Source organism: Penaeus vannamei, chromosome 18 (assembly GCF_042767895.1).
Source record: "Penaeus vannamei isolate JL-2024 chromosome 18, ASM4276789v1, whole genome shotgun sequence".
In the NCBI taxonomy this organism is placed as follows: domain Eukaryota; kingdom Metazoa; phylum Arthropoda; class Malacostraca; order Decapoda; family Penaeidae; genus Penaeus; species Penaeus vannamei.
This window is the reverse complement of record NC_091566.1, coordinates 31,018,507-31,036,006: the sequence shown is the minus strand read 5'-3', so window position 1 is coordinate 31,036,006 and position 17,500 is coordinate 31,018,507. Positions and strand designations below refer to the sequence as shown.

At 42.5% G+C, this 17,500-nt stretch overlaps 1 protein-coding gene across 7 annotated transcripts in view; it reads left to right on the top strand.

Annotated features, from left to right (window-relative positions):
• LOC113800225 (inactive dipeptidyl peptidase 10) overlaps positions 1-17,500 on the top strand; it is a 621,884-nt gene that overhangs the window by 488,274 nt on the left and 116,110 nt on the right. For all 7 annotated transcript variants that reach the window (XM_070133135.1, XM_070133136.1, XM_070133139.1 and 4 more), the window contains one exon: positions 15,818-16,031. In XM_070133135.1, the coding sequence (XP_069989236.1) occupies positions 15,818-16,031 (214 nt within the window). The remainder of the gene's footprint in view (positions 1-15,817; positions 16,032-17,500) is intronic.

The following is a 17,500-nucleotide window of genomic DNA, read 5'->3' as shown; positions in this document are numbered from 1 at the left end:
CACACACACACACACACACACACACACACACACACACACACACACACACTTCCTTTCTTCTTTCTTTTCTCTCTCTCTCTCTCTCTCTCTCTCTCTCTCTCTCTCTCTCTCTCTCTCTCTCTCTCTCTCTCTCTCTCTCTTTTTCTATATATATATATATATATATATATATATATATATATATATATATATATATATGCAAATCCCTTTTCCCTATCAATCTCTTTCATCTATTTCTCCCACCCTTTACCCTCCTCCCCTACTTTCCTTCGCTCCTCCCCAGATTCCTTCTCTCGCCAACAACATATTTTCCTTCTGCTAATTAACTTTTTTATAAAGTTCGGGAAAAAAGTTCAAAGCCCCCAGCGGCACCTGAACCAAGATTAGGTTGAAGATGTACGTCTCTGTAATGACATGATTATGTTGTCACTCTTCTAATTGCTGTTGTTAATGACGCTACTTTGATGGTAATTACTTTAATGCGCTTCAGTACTGATATTGTTATGATTATTGGCCATTAGGCATTACCGTTTCCAAAATTGATGCGTCTGATATTATCTTTATCAGCATTATCATCATAATTATCGTTATTGCTGTCATCATTAATGTTTTATCATTGTTTCCATTATGATCATTATCATTATTATTATTATTGCCATTGTAGTTATTATCATCATAATTATTATCGTTATCCCTATCATTATCATTATCCTTTATATGCTCATTATTAATGTCATTATTATTGTCATTATCATCACTATTATCACTACCATTGCTATTATCATTAACAATTATCATAGCCATCATCATCGATAATCTATTTTTTCATTAATATATTAGTAGTAACAGTAGTAGAAATAGAAGTCATTGTTGTTGCTGTATTAGTTGCATTGGTAGCAAGAGTTGTAGTAATAGTTGTTGCTGTAGTAATAATAATAGTAGTAGTAGCAGCAGTAATAGTATCAACAGCAACAGCTGTAGTAGTAGTACTAGTACTAGTCGTACTACCATTATCATTATTATTAGTAGTAATGGTGGTAGAAGTAATAGTAGTAGTTGTAGTAGTAGTGGTAGAAGTAATAGTAGTAGTTGTAGTAGTAGTGGTAGAAGTAATAGTAGTAGTTGTAGTAGTAGTGGTAGAAGTTATAGTAGTAGTTGTAGTAGTAGTGGTAGAAGTAATAGTAGTAGTTGTAGTAGTAGCGGTAGTAGTAGTAGTAGTGATAGCAGTAGTAGTAGTAGTACTAGAAGTATCCTTAGAATCTGCAATAGCCACAGTAGCAGCAGTAGCAACAAAGGCAGCGTACTTATCTCTATCACCAACACAATTCGCACCGCCATTCCTTCCACATCATTAGCGCGAGAGAAGCAGCGTCGTTCGTATCTCACAAGCAGAGACTCGCGATAAAGACGATAAGGCGATAAGACAAAGGCGATAGCGGCCGTTAGTGTCTCTCGCCCCGGGATAAACCCCCCGAATGTACGGCACTGTGGATGGCACGGTGCCTCGGCTGCCGGGAGAGTGATTGCGTGTAAGGGCACGGGGGAAGGAGGGGGTGGGGGGTGGGGGGTATGGGAGGGGGGAGTTGGAGGGTCTTGTGTTTCTGGTAGGGGTTTGGAAGCACGGGAGGGAGTGGGGGAGGGTTGGGGATGGGAGGGGAGAAGAGGAGGGTTCTCAAGCAGGAGTAGGGTAGTGGTATGGGGGAATGGTGGGTAGGGGGTTTGGAGATATGGGGGGCATGGGGTTCAAAGGCAGGGAGTATTATGGGAGTTCTCTTGACAAGGGTATATGGAGGGGTGGTAGGGTGTAGGTAGGGGCTCCGGGATAGGCCCGTTGGGAGGAAGGGGAGAGAGGAAAACGGAGACGAACGGAAGGTGGCGCGGGGTGGCGGCATCTCACGAGCGCGGTGGGTGCTTGGAAAGGGACAAACATAGGTATATAATTCGTTTGAGTTGAAAGAGAAAAATGTGAGTTTTTTTTCTTCTTCTTTATAGGAATGGAAATAAGATTATCTAATTCATTCTATTTGCGAAGTTTACAAAGAGCTAGGATGTGTGAATGAATTTCTCTCGCTTTTTTTCTTCATTTTTAGCAATTTTGTTTTCGTCGGAAATTGGAAAACTTACATGATTATAACAAAGATTGCTATAAAACTTTGGGCAAAAAGGGCTGGTTAAAGGGATCGAAAACAGGGTAAGCAAAATAAACTGTAGAATTATTTGTTTACTCATGTTATTAGACCACATCCCCTATGTTTATAATTCGAAAATGTAAAGTAAACGCTGGTGTGCAGGTTTATGGCAGATGCCCAAAGACCTGAGAATACATATATATATTCCTTTACATCACTAGACACAACTGGGTATCTATTAAAGAGAAATATGCGTATGTTTTCCTAATAGAGAACAGCATAAAGTACTCGAGCCTGAATACACAGTGGTTCTGTGTGTGTGTGAGAGAGAGAGAGAGAGAGAGAGGGAGTGGGAGGGGGAAGAGAGAAACAGAGAAACAGAGAGAGAGAGAGAGAGAGAGAGAGAGAGAGAGAGAGAGAGAGAGAGAGAGAGAGAGAGAGAGAGAGAGAGAGAGAGAGAGAGAGAGAGGATGGAGAGAGGGACAGAGAGAGGGACAGAGACAGAGACAGAGATAGAGATAGAGGGAGGGAGGGAGGGAGGGAGAGAGGGACAGAGAGAAAGAGAGAAACTGAGAGAGACAGAGAGAGAGAGAGAGAGACAGAGACAGAGAGAGAAAGTGTGTGGTATATAGATGGCGATATTGGGAGCATTGGCTTTATAGGCAAACCACATTTCCCAGGCCTTGCGTCAATAACGGTCGATGGGGCTGCTGGAATAAGTTCATCAGGTTTTATTGGTGTTCCGAGGCCCCTTTCCACGCCCGCCCTCCTCACGCCCGCCCGCATCTCTCTCTCTCTCTCTCTCTCTCTCTCTCTCTCTCTCTCTCTCTCTCTCTCTCTCTCTCTCTCTCTCTCTCTCTCTCTCTCTCTCTCTCTCTCTCTCTCTCTGGCTCTCTCTCTCTCTCTCTCTCTCTCTCTCTCTCTCTCTCTCTCTCTCTCTCTCTCTCTCTCTCTCTCTCTCTCTCTCTCTCTCTCTCTCTCTCTCTCGCTCTCTCTCTCTCTCTCTCTCTCTCTCTCTCTCTCTCTCTCTCTCTCTCTCTCTCTCTCTCTCTCTCTCTCTCTCTCTCTCTCTCTCTCTCTCTCTTTCTCTCTCTCTCTCTCTCTCTCTCTCTCTCTCTCTCTCTCTCTCTCTCTCTCTCTCTCTCTCTCTCTCTCTCTCTCTCTCTCTCTCTCTCTCCTCTCCTTCCTCTCTCCTTCCTCACCTTCCTCCCTTCCTCATTCCCTCCCTCCCTCCCTCCTCCCTCCCTCCTACCCTCCTTCCCTCCTACCCTCCTTCCCTCCTACCCTCCTTCCCTCCCTCCCTCTCTCCCTCTCTCCCTCCTCCCCTCCTTCCCTCCCTCCCACCCTTACCTACCTCCCTCACCATCCCGCCCCGTGCCCGTACTTCCACACACGGTTTTATAGGAGTCGATAGGGGCTCCTATAACCTATACCACCTACATAGGGTCATTATTCTTTGATTTATCTCCGAGTAGGAATATGTTGCCACATGAAGCCAAAGTTCCTCGCTTATTCATCATTATTTCTGTGACTGTTATTGTGATTAGTGTTGTTCGTCGCTGTTGTCGATATTACGTGATGTCGAATCGGATTGTACGCTCATATCTCTAGAAGTATATATACGTTAGCTGTTTTTTAATGCGGTTATTTACATTTGATTGTTATAGAATTGTTATCGTTGCTCTTATCAGCGCTGTCTTTATAATGGCACAGTTTTTTTATTACTGATATTGACATTGTACTGTTTTCATTTTTAATTTATTAACGTCATTATTGTTAATATTACTATTATCATGAGAATTAATGTTCTTGCTGTTATCATTTATTTCTTATTGCTTTTGTCATTGTTGTCATAGTTATTCCCATCAATTATCATTAACAACATCACCATTTTTGTTGTTGCGGTTATTATCAACATCATAGACACTATCATTATCTCGTTTGCTCTGATAATGACAACAGTACCTTACTTTCATTATTGCTGTCATTATTGTTGTCATCTTCATTATTAGTTGTTGCAACAGTAGGAAGAATTGACCAATGGCATTATAATTCATATCGCTATTCACAAATCTATTGATACCATTATACTTGCAGTCAGATTCATTCATTATTGATTTTATTAATGGCATTGTTATGATAATCATCGTAGGTCATTCTCTGTTCATCCTTCTATTAGTGTCTTTATAATTGCAATCATCATTATTCATTCATTTGTCATTATATTAATATCATTACACTATATTTATAATCATCATTCATTCATTATTCATCATTCTATTAATAACATTACCATTATACTTATAAGCATCATCATATATTCATTCATTCAATCATTTACTACTACTACATTATCGTAAGCCATTGAGCCGAACAGAATTCACGCGTCCGGCCAACATCACGTAGTAAAACTTGGCGTAACTTCCCGTAGAGTTTGTGTCTCGAAGTTCCAACAACAGGATAACCCGATCAGCGTTGAGCGGAAATTTCGTAGAAGCCGAAGCCAAAGCCAACAAGAATTCCGCGACGAAATTCCCCCTCAATCCGAACACCGGCATTCACCGAAATGAGACAAGTTCGTTTGGGTGAGTTCGTGTTTACCCCTGAGTGCGAGCGTGGAAGGGGGACGGGAGGCGAGGCGGGCTGTGGGGTTGTCACACGGAGTTTGGAGGAAGGCGGTAGAGTGATGTGGGCGGGGAGGGAGGGAAGGGAGGGGTGGGGGAGCGGTGGGGGTCGCTCGCAGAAGTTTGATAGGGGTGATAAATTGGTGGAAAGTCTTATCTTATGATAGTGTATCGGAAGTTTAAGTTTTTTTCGGTGATGGAGGACAAGGTTAGTGAAAACGGACACATCGAATCGCAATGGAAACTACTCGATCGAGGTCTTTAGATATTACGCAATTATAAAATACAACAAATTTATTAAAGCGACTTACAGTACCTGAAGTAAACTACAAACGTGCTGTATCCACCAGTTGATTTATCATTTTATTTCATCCGTACAAAATTCGCGTCTTTTTATCACTTTTCGTATTCTCTTCATCTTTGCTATGTTTTCCCCTTCGTTCCTTCTCTTCTCTTGCTTCTTCGTAGACCTCCCTTCTACATCTTTTTTTTCATCTTCATCTTTTCTCTATTGTCACCTCTGTTCCTTCTCATCTACTTGTTCTTGGACCTCCTTTCTACATTTTTTTTTTTTTTTAATCTTCATCTATTTTCTATTTTCACCTTCCTTCCTTCTCTTCTTCTACTTCTTCGTGGACCTCCTTTCTACATTTTTTTTCTTAGACAGACCTGCTGACGTGTAAAAGAGTCCATTCTCCTCTTTATGGCTGCTTCTGGCACTCTGTGTGAGCCTTAAGTAGACTAATGGCTTGTGAAATTAAATTACAGGTCCTGGGCTGTGGAGAAGCAATTTGAGTAAAAAGTTGGAAGATGGTGTTGGTGATATTAATCTTGATGTTAATCTTGGGTGATATTGGCCTTGTTTTTTTATTATGTGTCTACTTTTTCTACGTTTCTGTGTCATTACGTTATTTCATTTTATTTTTCTTAAATCAATACCCTTTTTTCTGATTTTTTTTCTGAATTTTTTCTTGCTATTTGGTCACGTTTACATCTTTCTTCCCTTTCTTTTCTGTTGTGTGATCATTTATTTCCCTCTCTTCTTATTTTTTCTCCACTTCTCTGCTTCTTACTCCTTCCCCATCCATTCATCTCTTCATCTACTCTCTCATTCCCCCCCTTTTTCCTCCCTCCTCATTCCAGCACTCACCTGACTCGGAAAACAGTCACCTAGGCTTCTCCACCATCCCCTCCACCCCCCCCCCTTCCCCTCTCCCTCTCCCTCTCCCTCTCCCTCTCCCTCCCCCTTCCCCCTCCCCCTGTCCCTCCCCTTTTCCCCCCATTAGCACCTGAACCTCATACTTTCCCTTTCTATGCCTGGGCGTGTTTCCCAATCAGCTGTGGATACCTTACCCGGCCTCCCGTGGGAACCCGACCCGACGCCCCGTTACTTGGGTTAGGTCTTGCTCTCCCCCCCCCCCCCCCCCGCTCGTCGCAGTAGCTAACATCCCCTTCCTCTGTGTGTCTGTCTGTTTGGTTGTCTGTTTTTTTTTTTTTTTTTTTTTGGCTCTCTTATTCTCTCTCTCTCTCTCTCTCTCTCTCTCTCTCTCTCTCTCTCTCTCTCTCTCTCTCTCTCTCTCTCTCTCTCTCTCTCTCTCTCTCCCTCCCTCTCCCTCTCCCTCTCCCTCTCCCTCTCCCTCTCCCTCTCTCTCTCTCTCTCTCTCTCTCTCTCTCTTTCTCTTTCTCTCTCTCTCTCTCTCTCTCTCTCTCTCTCTCTCTCTCTCTCTCTCTCTCTCTCCTCTCTCTCTCTCTCTCTGTGTGTGTGTGTGTGTGTCTGCATGTGTGTGTGTGTGTGTGTGTATGTATATATGTATATATATATATATATATATATATATATATATATATATATATATATATATATATATATATATATATATATATTTATATTTATATATATATACATATATATACATATATATATATATATATATATATATATATATATATATATATATTTATATATTTATATATATATATACATATATATATATATATATATATATATATATATATATATATATCATTATTGTCGTTATCCTTATCATTTTCCCAAAATGAGCATTATTGTCATTATCTTTTTTGCCCATTATTATTATCACTGTCATTATCAACATTTTTCCTATTCCTCTTCTTTCTACGGTAAATAATTTTATTTCATTCACCAACGGCCCTTTCCTTGCTCTGATTTATTATCTTTCGTTTCCTCTTCCTCTTTTTTCTTCCACCCTGTAAATCCAATTCTGTCCCCTCTTTCTCCCCTTTTCATATTTTTCTTCGTCGTCGTCTCCCTCTCTTCGCTTAGAGGGACAATGCGTCAGTCTATTCATGCATCCACGCTCTTTCTCGTCCCCTCTTCTGCGCTTCTCTCTGCTTTCTCTTCCTATCTCTTTTTCTCTTCCTATTTTTTTTTTATCTCTTCTCTCTGTTTTCTCCTCCTATCTTTTTCTCTTCTCTACTTTCTCTTCCTATTTTATTCTCTTCTCTCTATTTTCTCTTCCTTTCTTTTTCTCTTCCTATCTTTTTTCTCTTCTCTCTGTTTTCTCTTCATATCTTTTTTTCTTCTCTCTATTTTCTCTTCCTTTCTTTTTTCTTCTCTTTGCTTTCTCTTCCTATATTTTTCTCTTCTCTGTTTTCTCTTCCTTTCTTTTTTCTTCTCTTTGCTTTCTCTTCCTATTTTTTCTCTTCTACTTCTCTTCCTATCTCTTTTTTTCTCTCTGCTTTCTCTTCCATTCTTTTTCTTCTCTCTTTTTTCTGTTCCAATTTTTATTCTCTTCTCTGTTTTCTGTCCCTATCTTTTTTCTCTTCTCTCTGTTTTCTCTTCCTACCTTTTTCTCTTCTCATTGTTTTCTCCTCCCATCTTTTCTTCTTCTCTGTTTCTCTTCCTATTTTTTCTCTTCTCTGTTCTCTCTTCCTTTCTCTTTTTCTTCTCTGTTTTCTCTTTCTTTCTCTTTTTCTTCTCTGTTTTCTCTTCCTTTCTCTTTTCTTCTCTGTTTTATCTTCTTATTTTTTTCTCTTCTCTCTGCTTTCTTCTCTTATTTTTTTCTCTTCTCTGCTTTCTCTTCTCTCTGTTTTCTCCTCCTATCTTTTCTTCTTCTCTGTTCCTCATCCTATTTTTTTCTCTTCTCTCTGCTTTCTCTCCCTATTTTTTTTCTCTTCTCTCTGCTTTCTCCTCCTTTCTTTTTTCTTCTCTTTTTTATCCTCCTATCTTTACTTCTTCTCTCTATTTTCTCTTCCTTTCTTTTTCTCTTCTCTCTGCTTTCTCCTCTTACCTTTTTCTCTTCTCTGTTCGCACGGGGGGGGGGGGGGGGTTGGCGCCCGAACCTAGCGACCCTTCCCCGTGATCGACAACTGATCGCCTTCCCTTATCGGATGATCAAGACACATTAGCCTATTTTCGTCGCCGCGCCGGATAATCGATATAAAACGTCATTCAACGTCGGCGTAATCGACGTTGGGCGTCACTCGCGGCCTTGCATCGGGGAAATTTATCGCAGATGAAAAAAAAATGTCGAGATTTTTTTTATGGGGGATTCCCCTTCTTTCCCTATCTGTGTGTCTTTTTTTTTTGTCTCTTTTTTTCTTTTTTTTTATCTGTCTGTATGGTTATTTGTTTGTCTGTCTGTCTGTTTGGTTTGTGAGCTAGATACCTATCTATATATCTATCTATCTATACCTTTATCTTCATTTCTGTCTCATCTCAATCTCTCTTTTATTGCCTCCTTCTCTCTATCTATCTCTCTCTCTCTCTCTCTCTCTCTCTCTCTCTCTCTCTCTCTCTCTCTCTCTCTCCCTTTCCCTTCAACCTTTTACTTCCTACTCCCCCCCAGTCTCACCGCCCTTCCTCCTTCCCTTTCCCCCTTCCCTCTCCCCCTTCCTTCCCTTCCCGTCGCCTCTCTTCCCTCTCCTTCCTTCCCTTCAATCTTTCCTTTCCATCTCTTCCCCATCTCTTCCCTCTCCTACCTTTCCTCTGCTTCCCTTCCCTTCCCTCTTCTTCCATAATTTCCCTCCTCCTCTCTTCTCCTTCTTTCCCTCCCCTTCTTTTCCCTCTCCTCTTTTCCCTTTCGTTTCATTACTTTCCTTCTCCTTCCTTCCCTCTCTTATCTTTTCCTTACCCTTCCTTCCCTTTCCTACCCTTCCCTTACTTCTTCCCTTCCTTCCCTTCCCTTCCCTTCCCTTCCCTTCCCTCTCCTTCCTTCCCTCTCTTACCTTTTCCTTACCTCTCCTTCCCTTCTCCTCCCTTCCTTCCCTTCCCTTTCCTCCCTTCCCTCTCGTACCTACTTTTCCCCTCCTTTCCTTCTCTCTCATACCCTCCCCTCCCTCTCTTCCTTTCACTTCCCTTCCCTCTCCCCCTCTTCCCTTCCCTCCCTCATTTTCATTTCGTCACATCTGTTTCTCGTTCCTCATTCGTATCGTAAAAGCGGCATGTCTTGTGGAAATCAAATAAATCGACGCTTTAGCATTTCTCGCCGTGAAGGAACGTAAACAACATGAGATTTTTTTTTTATTCCAAACTTATAATGTTTACTCTTTCATCATGATTTTTTTTTGAGGGGGGGTGGGGGGGCAGGGGGGGTTCTTAATGACTCTCTGGCACATACTGGATGCCTGATGTCGTTCTTATATCGAGTTTGTTTGAGGAAGTTTGTGTTCCTTTTTGTTGTTGTTGTTGTTTTCCCTTTTCTCTCTCTCTCTCTTTCTCTCTTTCTCTCTCTCTCTTTCTCTTTCTCTTTCTCTTTCTCTTTCTCTTTCTCTTTCTTCTTTCTCTTTCTCTTTCTCTTTCCTCTCTCTCTCTCTCTCTCTCTCTCTCTCTCTCTCTCTCTCTCTCTCTCTCTCTCTCTGTCTCTCTCTCTCTCTCTCTCTTTTTCCTCCTCCTCCTCCCTCGTGGACCAATAAAGGCGGAAATATATTCGTCGCGCCAGAGCCACACGTGTTCCTTGCCGTAAATACTAAACCCTCGACCTCCCCCCGTCCCTCCTCCTCCTCCTCCCCCTCCTCCTCATTCTTCTCCTCCTTTTCCTCCTCTTTCTCTTTCCTTCTCCTTTTTCTCTTTCCTTTTCCTCCTCCTCTCTTTTCCTCCTCCTCCTCCTCCTCCTCCACCTCCTCCTCTTCCTCCTCCTCCACCTCCTCCTCCTCCTTCTCCTCCTCCTCCTTGTAATTTTCGTTCACTTCCATTTTGTTTCTTCTCTTCCTCCTCGTCCTCCTCCTCCTCTTTTTTAATTCTCTTCGTCCTCCTCTATATTCCTCTTCCTTTTTTCTCCCCGTTTCCTCTCCCACTTCCTCCTCATCTTCTTCCCGTTTCCTCCACCATCCCCTCCTTTTTCCCCTCCATTCCTCTCCCTCTCTCCCCTCTTCGTATTCCCATCATCTCCGCCCGCTTACCAGTCCCTCCCCCTCTCCTTACCTCAAGCTCCCCCCACCCCCTTTCACTCTCACATCTCCTTCCCCTCCCCTCTTCGCCCTCCCTCCTCCTACCTATTCTCGTCTCCCCTACCCCCCTACCTATCCTCACTCCCCTACGCACTTCAGCCCCTCCCCCTCCTCCTCCCTCCCTCTTCTTCCTCTTTCTCTCCTATCCCCCCCCCCACTCCGCCGACCAGTGCGAGCATCTGAAGCGGATTATGAGGTTTTTTCTTCTCCTCCTTCTCCTCCTCCTTCTTATTCTTATTTTTCGTGTTTTAATTCCTTCATTTCTTCTTCTTCTCCTTCTAATTCATCCTCTTCTTTTTCTTTTCCTTCTTCTTCTTCTTATCCTTCTCTTTCTTCGTCTCATTCTTCTTATCTTTCTCCTTCTGCTTCTTCCTCTATCTCCTCTCTCCTTCTTCTTCTTCTCCCCCTCCTTCTCCCTCTCCTCCTTTTTATCATTACCCTTCATCATCTTCTTATCCTTCTTCTTCTTCTTTATTTTCTTCTTCATCTTAATTTCCCACTATTTTTTTCTCGATATCAAATATATCTTAATATTTTCAAGCTTTTAATTGAATTTCGTCTCAAATTTCATCTGATTTCGTCGTACTTATTGGAACCTAATTTCAACGCTAAATCTGGAGGATTATTTTTGATTAGATGTTCCCCTTCAGTTTTCTCCTTCTGGACTTTTGCCTTTCTCTCTCTTTCCCTCTTTATCTGTCTGTTTGTCTATGTACTTTCTTCCTCTCTCGCTCTCTCTCTCTCTCGCTCTTTCTCTGTCTGTCTGTCTGGATCTCTCTCTGTCTCTCTCTTTCTCTCTGTCTCTGTCTCTGTCTCTGTCTCTCTCTTTCTCTCTGTCTCTGTCTCTGTCTCTCTCTCTCTCTCTCTCTCTCTCTCTCTCTCTCTCCCTCTCTCTCTCTCTCTCTCTCTAAGTCTCCCTTTCTCTCTCTCTCTTTCTCTCTTTCTCCCTTTCTCTCTTTCTCTTTCTTTCTCTCTGTATCTCCTATTCTCTTTCTTTCTTCTTCTTTTCTTCATTCTTCTTTTTCTTTCTTTGCCTTCTTCTTCTATTATTATCTTCATTACCTTCTCCTTCTCCTGCTACTCGTATTTCGTATTATAATGATATTCCTTTCTCGTGGGTGCGCTAAAAATCCATCCGATATCCATTATCCAGGTAATATATCCGTGTTATCCATTTTGTTCTTTTCCTTCTTCTTCTTCTTCTGTTTCTCCTCCTTCTCCTTCTTCATCTCTTCCTTTCTCTCCTTCTCCATTTCTTTCTACTTCTACTTCCTCTCCTTCTCCTTCTCCTCCTCCTCTTTCTTCTTCTTCTTCTTCTTCTTCTTCTTCTTCTTCTTCTCCTCCTCCTTCTTTTTCCTCCTCCTCCTTCGCCTCCTCCTCCTCCTCCTCCTCCTCCTCCTCCTCCTCCTCCTCCTCCTCCTCCTCCTCCTTCTCATTCTCCCCCTTCCTCTTCCTCTTCTTCTCCATTTCCTCTTACTTCTCCTTCTTCTTCTTTCTTCTTCTATTTTTTCTTATTTTTCTTCTTCCCCTTATGTTCTCCTATATTCAGATAGAATATCGACGCGTTATCCATATTCATCTTCTTCTACTCCTCCTTTCTCTCCTTCTCCATTTCCTTCTTCTCCTTCTCCTTCTTTCTCCTTCTTCTTCTTTTTCTTAATTTTCTTCTTCCTTCTTACGTTCTCCTTTATCCAGATAGAATATCAGCGTGTTAGCCATATTCTCCTGATGGGGAACCGTATCCTCGTGCAATGCCCTAGTCACGCTTTTCTCATTTTTATTCCCTTCTCCTCTTTATTCAGTCCTCGTTTCCTCGTGCTATTTCTGTTCTTTATATTCGTTTTGGCTTTTATTCTTTCTTTTCTTTTTTTTTGTCTTTTTTTAGATTTTTAAAGTTGATTTTTCGTCTTTTTTTGTTTGTTTCTCATTTTTGTCTTTTATTTTTTTGCAGTTTTATTTTCTATTTACTTCCTTCTATTTTTCTGTATTCATTTCTTTTCATTTTTTTTCCAATATACTCTTTTTTTTCCTTTATATCGATATCCTTTATAATTTTATTTTTTTCTTCCTTTAAAATACCTTATGTATTTTCTCCCTTCTTCTTTTGTGGTCTTTTCTCATTTTCTTCTTTTTCCTTTTTCATTACCCTTTTCGGTCTTCCTTCATCATGCCCTTCCTTCTTTTTCGTTATTCTTTTTTTATTCTTTTATTTAATGATATTAATTTCTCATTTTCTTCCTACAGTTTTTTACATTTATTCTTTGTCACTTCCTTTAATTTTTGTTCAATATTCCTTTCTTTAATCCTTTCTCTTTTTCTCTTTTTATTCATTTTCTTCCTTTTCTTTATATTATTCCTTTTTCATTATCTTCATTACATTCTTTATTTTTTATTCATTCTTTCAATTTTTTACAATATTCCTTTATCAATATCTTCATTACATTCTTTCTATCTTTTTTTTTAATTCATTCTTTCATTCCTTACAATATTCCTTTCTTATTATCTTCATTATATTCATTCTTTCCTTTTTTTCCTTCTTTCTCTCCCTTTCTTTTTCGAAATTCCTTAATTGTGGTTTCGTGTTCCAGTTATTGAGTTTAAGATAAGTTGCCTTCTGTTCCTTGTGATTAGCGAAAGAACGTATTTTCTATCTATTCTCGACGAAATTCGGGGTAGAAATGCGGGGAATTAGATGTTAGAAATGATGAAAAGACGCGAAAGAAGGTACGTGTGTGTGTGGGGGGGGGGGGGGGTACGTGTGTGTGGGGGGGGGGGGGTGCGTGTGTGTGTGTGAAAGTGTGTGTGTATGTGTGTGTGTGTGTGTGTGTGTGTGTGTGTGTGTGTGTGTGTGTGTGTGTGAGAGAGAGAGAGCGAGAGAGAGAGAGAGAGAGAGAGAAAGGTGTCAATACTTTAATGATAATATTTACGTACTTTACATGCTATAAGTAACTAGAATGAAGAATATACTTTAAGAAGTAAACACCTTTTTTAAAACGCATTTCGACGCAGTTTCTTAAAAACCAAGAAATTCTGCAACAGCCGTCCAGAGAATACAATAACAAAGGCATCAGCGCCCGACCTCCTTTTCCCTTGCTCTCTCTCTCTGTCTCTTTCTCTTTCCCTTTCTCTTATTCTTACTCTTTCTCTTACTCTTCTCTCTCTCTGTATCTATGTATCTCTCTCTCTCTCTCTCTCTCTCTCTCTCTCTCTCTCTCTCTCTCTCTCTCTCTCTCTCTCTCTCTCTCTCTCTCTCTCTAAAGAAAAAAAAAATGGCGAGGGTCGTGTCTCGCTTGAAAATTTTGCCTTGTCTGAATGGCCGGGGGGGGGGGGGAGTTAGTCTACTATCGACCAAACGACCCACGGGGAGACAGGAACACGAAATCTGCTTTAGGGGAATAGTAATGGTGTAATCTTTTTTCGCTCTTTCTTTCGCTATTTCTATCCTGAATTCCACGAAATACGTTTTCAAAAAAATTCTACTTCGCGTTCTTTAACCGTCGTGTAGCGGCATCGGAAATCGCATCAGTGTTTCTAAGCGCATGAAGAGATTACGCATCTGTGGATATGTAAATTACTACAAATCTATGACAAATGACTAATCATTTCCCTGGCGGCGATAACGGCTTTCGATGCAGCGGGTCACGTGACACTTCCGTCTGCTCTACCTAAAGCAGTGATGGAGGACGGTCGTCAGTGTGCTTTTGTAAAACTGTTCTGTAAATCTGTTTAGCTTCTGTGTGCTTTTACCACTAAGCCTAGTCAGCCAAGAAACCAGTTCACAGAAGGTAAAGTGGCTGAGACATTGTGTTCAACAGGAATGACTTAGAGAGGAATAAGAGTTAGTGCAAAAGCGTCCGTTGATTGGCTAACCTGGCGCGGCGCCAAAGCCCAATCAGAGACGACGTGCTGTAACATGGCATTAGCATTCAGCAGCCCTTCAGGACACTCCGTAGAATATGAATTGTAACTTTTTGGTTGGATATGTAGTGTTTTTTTTTATTACATAATCATTACTGTTTCTAGATTAACTGTACTGTGTTGCTGTACATATGTAAATTTGTTGTAAATGGGTTCCTTCAGTTGTAGAGGGCATGGCATTTCAGGTTTACGCGCTAATGCAGTTTTGTGGTCGCCATATTTAACTTTTGCCATAAAACAGGCTTTCTGCATATATATATAGTTCCTAAAAACTCTCCAAATCCTATAAAATAGATTATATTAATCAAACCTAACCACACTTTCCGTAAAAGTTAGTTTATATTAACCGCAGGACTATAATCTATACGAGATATGCGTAGAGTTGCTTCTAAAATTAGCTTGTTTTCCTTCGAGAGTTCGGCCACAAGAGTGCAGTCGCGCCAGGTGCAGATTGCAAGCTCAGGTAAGAACGGAGTAATTGCCCTGTAGACGATGAGATCAAAGGATAGAAGAAAACCGTTTATTCGTTCACGTGTTGCCGTGCGTCTCCGCCCCGGTGTGTAAGCGACGCCACGAGAGAAAACGGGAAACTAGCGCTAACTATTGTGTTTATGTCTAGTTTATTAGCTTGTTAGGGAAAGCTTATTGTTAGAAAGCCATGCAAGTTTTTTGAGATTTTTCTTTATAAAAAGAGTGAGAGAGATGTGGCTTTATGTTATGGTACACTGTTTTGTAATATGTATAAGTGCCTCCGTCCTGTACCGACAATTTCTAGAGTGGAAATTATATATCATATTGCTGTTTGATATCAGATATGCTTAAGAGTAGATTTAATATCAAATATGAAATTATGTCAACATTTCTTCATGAAGTATTATTGATATCATTCCCAAATTTACCCAAACATCCTTCCAGTATTCTCGCAAATCCTCTCCTTATCTTTTCACATTATCGAATCAAATCCAGTTACGTCATCCTTAGTTAATGACAACAAGCTTCTTTATATCCCTTTCCTCGGCTCCCTTTCCCTTGTTTTCCCAAGTCACACCGCTTTGTCCGTGATATTTTCCACAGGCTTCCCTCTCCCCCTTCTTTTTCCCCGTTTCGCCCCATTTCCCTTCGCCCTCCGTCTGTCGACCCAACTAATCACCCAACTACGCTCATTAACCACCCCACTAATTAGCCGACGATCCCCCTAATCACCCCTTTACGTTAATCATCCTTTCCCCTTTCCCAGTCCTCCACGTCCCCGTCCTTCTTCTCCCTTCACTCCCCTTCTCCTTTTCGTCTCTCCTGCCCTCCTATTTTTGATTTACTTTTCTCTTTCTCGTGATTTGTGTCCATGATCTCCCTTTTCTTTCTCCCCTCTTTGTCATCCCTCACTTCTTCCCTCAGTTTCTATCGCCATGTCCATCTTCTTCCCTCTGTCATAGTTGCCGTCCCTCTCTCTCACTCCTCATCCTTCCCCCTTCCCTCCTCCCTTCTGCACCTTCCCTCTTCCCTTCTCCTTCCTCCCTCCTCCCTCTTCCCTCCTCCCTCTTCCCTCCTCCCTCTTCCCTCCTCCCTCCTCCCTCCTCCCTCCTCCCTCCACCCTCTTTCCTCTTCCCTCCTCCCTCTTCCCTCCACCCTCTTCCCATAATTTATTAAAAAAGGAGTCACAAGCGGACATCACTAACCACGATATCTCCTCTTTCTCTCCCTCCGCGCCTTCTGCAGGAGCTGGTCGCCTCCACGCCAAACCAGCGCAACTGGCGGGGGATTCTCATAGCCCTACTGGTCATAGGATGCGTCTGCGGCCTGATCCTGTTTTCTGTGGTCCTCCTGACGCCGCCGGACGCAGGACCCAGGTTCACGGGCAGGAGGTTCACTCTGGCAGACGTCCTAAGTGGCGGGTTCACTCCGCCAGGCTTCGACGGCAAGTGGATATCAAGTGAGTAGAGGATTTCGCTTCCTGTTGTAAAGGAAAGAGTAGGAGGGAAAGGAAAGAAAGGGGTACGGATAGACAGGCAGATAAAAGGATGAATAGAAGGATAGAAGACTGACTTGCCTTTCTGTTGTCGAAGAAAGAGTAAGTGGGAAAGTGAAGAAAAGGGGACGGATAGACAGGCAGATAAAAGGATGAATAGAAGGAAGGACTGACTTCTTTTTCTGTTGCAGGAGTAAGAGGGAAAGAAAAGAAAGGGGGACGTATAAACAGGTAGATAAAGGGATAAATAGGAAAATAGACAGAGGGAAAATCGAAGAAAGGGGGGCGTATAGACAGGCAGATAAAAGGATAAATAGGACAGACTGGCTTGCCTTTCTGTTGCCGAAGGAGTAAGAGAGAAAAAGAATAAAAGAAGAACGTACAGACAGGCAGATAAAGAGAGAAAAAAACAAAACAACGGACTGACTTCCCTCGCTCAGACTCTTTATGACCCAGAAGAACTCGTGCAATCCAATTGTTGCAACTTGCGATCGCCGGTCCTCTCCCCCCCCCTCCCTCCCTCCCTCCCTCTCCGTCGATCGAAGGGAGGGAGAAAGAGAAAGAAATAGAGAGAGAGAAGAGCACAGCGAACGAACGAAATGCCCGTGGAGCGTATGTGTAAAAATTCAATATAGGCGACGGGGCGAAACCTCTCCCGCTGATTAGGACGGGGTTTAGTCTGTCTGTCTCTATGGTGCTTTGCTGGCCCTGATTACCCTAGTCACGCAAGGGGTAGGGTAAGGCAAGCGTATACGGAGATGGGAGTAGGGTAAGGTAAGGGCCTGAGGGGATGGGCGGCAGGGTAAGGCAAGGTATAAGGGGATGGGCGGCAGGGAAAGGCAAGGTATAAGGGGATGGGCGGTAGGGGAAGGCAAGGTATAAGGGGATGGGCGGCAGGGTAAGGCAAGGTATAAGGGGATGGGTGGCAGGGTAAGGCAAGCGTATACGGAGATGGGTAGTAGGGTAAGGTAAGGTATAAGGGGATGGGCGGCAGGGTAAGGCAAGCGTATACGGAGATGTGTAGTAGGGTAAGGTAAGGTTGTGAGGGGATGGGCGGCAGGGTAACCCAGGCAAGGTATAAGGGGATGGGCGGCAGGGTAAGGCAAGCGTATACGGAGATGGGTAGTAGGGTAAGGTAAGGTATAAGGGGATGGGCGGCAGGGTAAGGCAAGCGTATACGGAGATGTGTAGTAGGGTAAGGTAAGGTTGTGAGGGGATGGGCGGCAGGGTAAGGTAAGGTATAAGGGGATGGGCGGCAGGGTAAGGCAAACGTATACGGAAATGGGTAGTAGGGTAAGATAAGGGTGTGATAGGATGGGCGGTAGGGTAAGGCAAGGTATAAGGGGATGGGCGGTAGGGAAAGGCAAGGTATAAGGGGATGGGCGGTAGGGAAAGGCAAGGTATAAGGGGATGGGCGGCAGGGTAAGGCAAGG